The following is a 6,856-nucleotide window of genomic DNA, read 5'->3' as shown; positions in this document are numbered from 1 at the left end:
TTCATGGCTAACACCAAGTCCTGTAAGTTCAATAACCGACCTAGTTCTCGAGGATGTGTCCAACTAGTAGTTTATTATAAAGGTACAAGGTAGTGAGTTTGGTCAAATCACCTATGTTGCTTGGGATTGAACTGGAAAGATTATTATTTGACAAATCTAGTGTAACCAAGTGATTCACGTGGCCTATTTCAGAAGGGATATGACCAGCTACGTGATTGTATGACAAGTTGAGCGTCACAAGACTACTCATGTTACCTATCTGCCTTGGTATTTCACCAGAGACTTCATTTTCCTGAAGCATTAAGGAATGGATTTTTGTAAGATTTGCTAGACCTAGTGGAATTGATATGAGCCTCTTATCTGGTTGCCCTGTAGAAGGAGAGCAAAGAGCTCTCCGAGGGCCTCGATATTGGAAGGAATGCTCCTAGCGAGGTGGTTGTGCGATAGGTCCAATGATGTCAGGGTCCTCAAGGTTCAGAAGTTGAGGGACCCCAACGCCCCTCTCAGCCGCATCCCCGACACAGAGATGTTGCTGATGGAAGGCCGATGCCGCCGCGGGTGCACAACTGTACCACAACTGATGCCACGCCAGTTGCAGGGTGTGGTCGTGTTTTCCCAGGAGCGTAGGGTGTGCTGGCTCTGGTTGTCGAGGCTATCTTTCCAGACGAGGAGTGCTCTTGCTTGTGGTCGGAGAACTGCCGTGTCCGGCGCAAGTGCGACAGAGGTGGCCACCATCATCATCATCATCACTATGGTCATGGTCATGGTGAGAGAGGCAAGCATTTTGGGTGGTGGATGCATCTCCATGACTAGCTAGCTAGGCTGTAATTGGTTTTGGTTCTGAGAGAGCCGATGGCAGCACATTAAATAGCTGAGCACACATCTGTCAACATGTTAACGGAGAATACATGTCAAAGAAGAGAACGACCGTGGGCATGGAAGTCTGCAGAACCTGCCATGCTTGATGGAGATTTACGGATAGCTCCAGCTAAGGGGACAAGTCATTCGTGTCGGCGGCATGTGCATACTCATTTGCAATAAGGGGTCAAGTCATTCGTGTCGGCGGATGGTGACTAATAGTAATGTATATAGACTAGAAGCAATAATGTGTTAAATCGTCTCACAGTATATGATAGCCTTATCAGTTGGTTATTTTACCAAGTACGTAAATATAGTGGAGTGTCTAAAATTACGTAAGTGTGTTCGTGAACGGATTAATACAGCGCAGCGATGTTTCCGCTCGAAGCACAACCACGCCATTAACAATTTCAATTAATAGTTGGGCACACCTCTGTCCATATGTTAACAAATACATGTCGAAGAATAGAATAATTGGACAGCACTGGCCATGGAAGTCTAGACCGTATGAGAGTTACCGTCAACCGTGGCCATGGAAGTGTGCTGAACCTGCCGTGCTTGATGGAGAGTATGAGAGCTACTGTCAGCTCCAGCTAGCTAGCGGTCAAGCCATTCGTGTTGGATCAAGATTGGAGGGCATGCCTCCATCTCTCAATCTAGTTCTACTTGATTCTACCCAAAAATACCTCAGCCCTACGTCTCCTATCTTTGCACGACCACACTTTGTACCCCGCTGACAAGCCAACGTCCAACCTGTATAATTTTCTAATGCATAGTCTAGGACGGACGATCTATATTGTTTTGACAACGAGAGAGAGGAGGAGGAAGAATGTTGATGCTGACGTGTGGGTCTCCCCTGCAATAATGGTCAAAATAAATGGGGTCGACTTTCCTGCCAACTCAGCCCTGATGGGTGGGTCACACTTGTCATAAATGTGTTTAAATCGTCTAAAACGGTCATCAATCATTTTCGGTAGCTTTTTGCACCAAAATTAGAAAGAAAAAAGTGGTAGTTTTCGGTCATTTAAAAAATAACAATTGTAGTTCAGTGGGACAACGACCTCAAATGTGGTAGTTTTTTTGTCAAATACTCGTCCAAAACAGAATAAGAGAAATGGAAAAAAGCTAGTTTCATGTGGTAGTCTATGCTTAAAAATACTCCCTCTGGTCCATTTTACTTTGCATATAAGAATTATCTGAAGTGTATAATATGAAAATTAAATTCATGTCGCATCAAAGTGTATAATATAATGTTGATATTTTTTGCTACAAAGTTGGTCAAACTTTATGAAGTTTGACTTGTGACAAATCTTATATGCACAGTAAAAAAGACGGGAGGGAGTACATGTGACTGGCTGTGGTGCTATTCGATTCGTTTGTCGTGCGTGCTAATAGCTTATTCGGATTAATTGGCCGTCTTTGGGTACACGATCCCCATGTAGCACAAAATTAGAGGGTGTTTGTTTCCAGGGAGTTATTGGTTTAGGGACTTAAAAAAGTCCCTATAAGTCCCACCTAAACCAAACACAAGGGACTTATTGAGACTTATTGTGGTGATTTGGGACTTATCAAATAAGACTCTCAGGGAGGAGCTTATTGGAACTTATCCTGAGCCGGACCTTCCCCGCATCGCTCCAGGCTCGTTCCCCGCACGCCGCCTGCCTCTCGGTCCAATCGCGGCCACCGCCCCGCCTCTCGCCCCGTTGCCGCCCCGTCGCCGCCCGGCCTCTCGCCCCGTCGCCGCCCCGCCTCGGTTCGTTCTGCCTCGGTTCGCCGCCGCGTCGCTGCCCCGCCTCGGTTCGTTCTGCCTCGGTTCGTTGCAGCGGTGCCTCCAATCGCCCGACAGGCCCTCTCCTGAGCCTCGTTGCAGCGGTGCAACATGGACTTATAAGTCTCTGCAAACAAACAGGTAGGGACTCGGGACTTATAAGTCCCTGTAAACAAACAGGTAGGGACTTATGACTTACTACCAAAAGAGCCCGTGCATTGCAACGGGACAGAAAAAATACACGCTCTTAACCCAATGACCACGACTCGAGACCCTGATAGGTAGACGTTCTTTATTTAAAATGGCATCACATTTGTGTTTCCGACGGTGGTCACACTGCTCACACAACGAAAATGCATTTGAATGTGGTCAGTCCTAAGGCGTCTCTCTCTCACACACACACAAGCGCGCGCTCGCACGCACAATCGCTCAGAATAAGATGAGAAAAGTGTTGTTTTTTCCCGCGAGGTTTTTCAGAGTTGTGTATGCGTGGTTATCAATGTTTTTTCCCACTCAATCTGGTTTTAATGTGAAATTATTTGCAATTTGGATCGCCGCCGGTGCGAAAGAAAAACGGATCGTGCACTATAGATTAAGTTTGCATCCAAATTAATAGTCTAGAAATATTTAACAGCTAAAAGTAACAGCATATTTAGATTCTACACATTTTTCTAATCAAATTTCATATATAATATGTTAAAATCGGAGTTACGGTTTAAAAGATATGGATAATTTTGTTTTAGATAAACTATGGATTGATTAACCGAAAGGTTAGGTTTTTTTTGTTAAAATACAAAAAACCGATTCGTATGACTTAAATATGGACGGCGGGTTGATTACCTGAAATCTCAGGGGGTTTTCTAAAAGAGTTAAAAAAATGGTTCGTTACGACTTACAGATGGACTGCGGGTTGATTTCAACAAACTGTAGGGACTTTTTTGCAAATAGGGGTGACGGATGAGACTTAAAAAAGTCCTAGGACTTATGAAACAAACAGGGCCTTAGATCAGTAACTATCCAACGTTGCAACATCATTTAGACCAATAAATCTGTATCTTTCAATCAAAATAGCAAGGCCTCTGTAGCACATCTCATTCAATCTTGAGCTGAGGAATTAAAGGTGAGGATTCTATGTAACAGTCCGGACGGTCAGGGAGTGCTGCCTGAATCTGAGCCTGATTCCTGGTCTCCAGCATTTGCACCACCTGGTGCATGGTTGGCCGCAGCGGCGGGTTGGGCTCCATGTACCACAGCGCCACGCGCGCAAACTGCTCCACCCTCTGCTTGTCCTCCACTGTCTCAACGTCCGGGTCGCCGTCCAACATCAGCTCCGTCCTCCGTGCTACCACCAGTTGCGCCGCCCAACCGAACAGCGTGACTGTCTCGTCGTCATCTCCCGCGCCTGCCGGCAACGTGTCCTGCACCACGCGCTCCTGGCACCTCCGGCAGCAAATCATCTCCAGTAGCACGACGCCGAAGCTATACACGTCCGCCTTGGTGTCCACACGCGCATCGCTGCGGAGCCACTCGGGCGCGATGTATCCTCTGGTGCCCCTGACGTTGGTCACCGTGGTGTGCACTTGCTGGCTCCCGAGCAGCTTGGAGATCCCAAAGTCGGTGATCCTCGGGACGCCATGGTCGTCCAGCAGGATGTTGTCGGGCTTGATGTCGCAGTGGATGATAGGGGCGCTGCAGCCATCGTGGAGGTACTCGAGCCCCCGGGCGATGGCGAGGGCGGCCTCAACACGCCAGCTCCACAGGGGCCGCCTCTCTTGGTCGACGAAGAGGACGCTACGGAGCGACCCGCCCGGCATGAACTCGAAGACCAACATCCGGTGTCTGCCTTCTTTGCAGTAGCCGATCATACGGACCAGGTTCCGGTGGTGGATCTGCCCGATGGACTGCACCTCGTTTGTGAATTCCTGCTCACTGTACTCGTTGGAGTCGATGAGCTTTTTCACCGCGATGAGATGCGGCTGTGGCGATCTTATCGTCCCTTTGTAGACCTCCCCGAAGCTCCCTTTGCCCAGCAGACTCTCGAATCCATTGGTGGCTTGGTAGAGCTCCTTCCAGCTGAATACTCTCACACCAGAGTTCAACGGCCGCTGGCTATCACTGGTTCTGATGAGGTAATGCTGTGCCACGAGGCCGCCGATGGTGATCAACAGGAGACAGAACAGGCAAACGGTGACGATCTTGTAGGGACGTAGTATCTTTCTCCTCGCCGACGGGCCGAACTCCGGCGTGCAGCCGATATTGGTGTGCTGCGCGTCGATGTAGGTGTAGCCAGTGGGGCACAGGCAGCTGAGCCTGTCTATCGTCTGCACGCAGTAAGACCCCGGGCCGCACAAGCCTTGCCTCGAGGACGTTGCCCTGTTGCAGCCTCCGTCACCGGGGAGTGCTCCCGACACTGTCCAAGGCGTGGCCCCGCTACCGTATCTAGAGCGGGTGTAGGTGCGGACGATGCCGTCAGTGTCCATCCTCCCCAACTGCAAGTAGTTGCCGCCGTTGGAACCTTTCGGCGAAATCAAACCGTGAACGCTGCCATCTTGAAGCGTGTAGTTGAGGAAACCCTGGTTGTCGAAGGTGACGGTCGTGTTGCCATTGGGGCCGTAGGTGCGCGTAGCCCAGTAGGCGTTGGTCGTTCTGTAGTCAGCGGTGAAGAGGTCGAGGTAGAGGACGACGTTGCCGTCGGGCTGGACTGCCAGGCTGAACCGTCCCGTCCCGAACTCCGTGTCCGCGCGCTTGGAGACGAGGAATCCCCCTGGCGAGTAACTCGAGGACAAGGGCTGCCCTGGGAGCAGCGTGTCCGTCGGGTTCCGGAAGCTCTCCCAGAGCACGATGTCGCCGTCGCCGAGGAACTGGACGTTGCCGGAGTCGCTCAGCGCGAGGACGGACCCGCGCTGCATGCCAGTCGTGGCGCTCCACAGCTCTTGGTCGCCGCGGTCTGTGAGCCTGAGGCGGCCGTCGCCCGTGATGTTGAGGACGGACGTCGCGGTGGCGACGAGCGCGCTACCCATGGTCGTCTGTTTCAGGAACCACACCACGGACTGCGGCTGCGGCTGGGAGGAGTTGGCGTCGTCCGCGAAGCGGAACCATGTGGCGAGGACGAACTTTGTCGGGTCGGAGTCGAGGGCGCGGAAGCCGAAGGCGAAGCCGCCGGACGGACTGGTGATGTACCGGGGCGGCGTCAAGGCGTCTCCCGCGGTCAGGTTATTGGTTTGCGCCATGGCCACAGGCACCAGACGGGCTTGTTGCACCAGCATGGCAACCAAGGTGGCCAGGCGGAGGAGACCAAAGCGAAAGCAGGGCAGCGCCGCCATGATCGCCGCGCAGCTTGGTGCAAAGGAAGCAGTGCCGCCATTATTTGTAAGCTGCATGCCGAGCATGCATGGTCGATCCTATGATAGTCGTGGGCGGGAAAATTCTTATTCAGCGCATGTGCATAAACGGTTCAGCGGATATGGCACACAGGGCCATATGACGATAGAGACCGGCTACCAGTCAGTTTGACTAAAATACGAATTTTGGGTCAGTCGACTGACCCAAATTTTGTTTTAGTCGCCACTAACGTGACCAGCGTCATGCATGTATATATCCATGTTTGGTTCACAGTTAATATCTGATGTTCAATTGCTATGAGTTGTAAACCCGATAACCAAAAGAAGAAAAGGTGGTCATCTGAAATTCTAATAATTGTGGTAGTGTCCCCACAAATAATATATGCATAAAAAAATAGAGTTTTCTAAGGAAGAATAAATTAGTGTCACTTGTATTACTCTTAAAAAAAGGAAAATATAAAAAATCTAATAAAGACAAAATTTACACGTAATTTGCACATAAATTGCATTTTATAATAATATGCAAGAATAAGTATTTAATAGTGAAAGTTTCGCAAAAGGAAGTTTTGTAAGACGGATGAATAAGGGGCATCAATTTACCATTAAAATTGAGTAAAAAATCAAATATTGACAAATTTACACATAAACAGAGATTTTTTTAATATCCAAAAATAAGCATAATAGTGGAAGTTCTTTCGTAAAAAAAAGTTTTGTAAGAAGGGATAAATTAGTGTCATTGATATTACAAAAAAATAGGAAATTCATAAGAAGCATCAAGCCCAGTTGAAAAATCGACATACCTCAGACAGGGGCAAGTCAAAATTCCACCTCTCAGAGAAAAGACGAGAAGTAAACCCCCTTTTCTAAAAAAAAAGAAAAAAAAAGAAAA

General features: G+C 49.0%; 1 protein-coding gene across 1 annotated transcript; it reads right to left on the bottom strand.

Moving 5' to 3' along the window:
* Positions 1-3,584: 3,584 nt before the first annotated feature.
* LOC123088612 (G-type lectin S-receptor-like serine/threonine-protein kinase LECRK2) lies at positions 3,585-6,018 on the bottom strand. The gene has a single exon (XM_044510826.1). It carries the CDS (start codon positions 6,013-6,015, stop codon positions 3,718-3,720), a length of 2,298 nt encoding a protein of 765 aa, XP_044366761.1. The 5' UTR covers positions 6,016-6,018; the 3' UTR covers positions 3,585-3,717.
* Between the last annotated feature and the right edge of the window lie 838 nt (positions 6,019-6,856).

This window comes from Triticum aestivum, chromosome 4A (genome assembly GCF_018294505.1).
Source record: "Triticum aestivum cultivar Chinese Spring chromosome 4A, IWGSC CS RefSeq v2.1, whole genome shotgun sequence".
NCBI lineage: Eukaryota > Viridiplantae > Streptophyta > Magnoliopsida > Poales > Poaceae > Triticum > Triticum aestivum.
The sequence above is the reverse complement of the archived record's forward strand: the minus strand, read 5'-3'. Positions and strand labels throughout refer to the sequence as shown.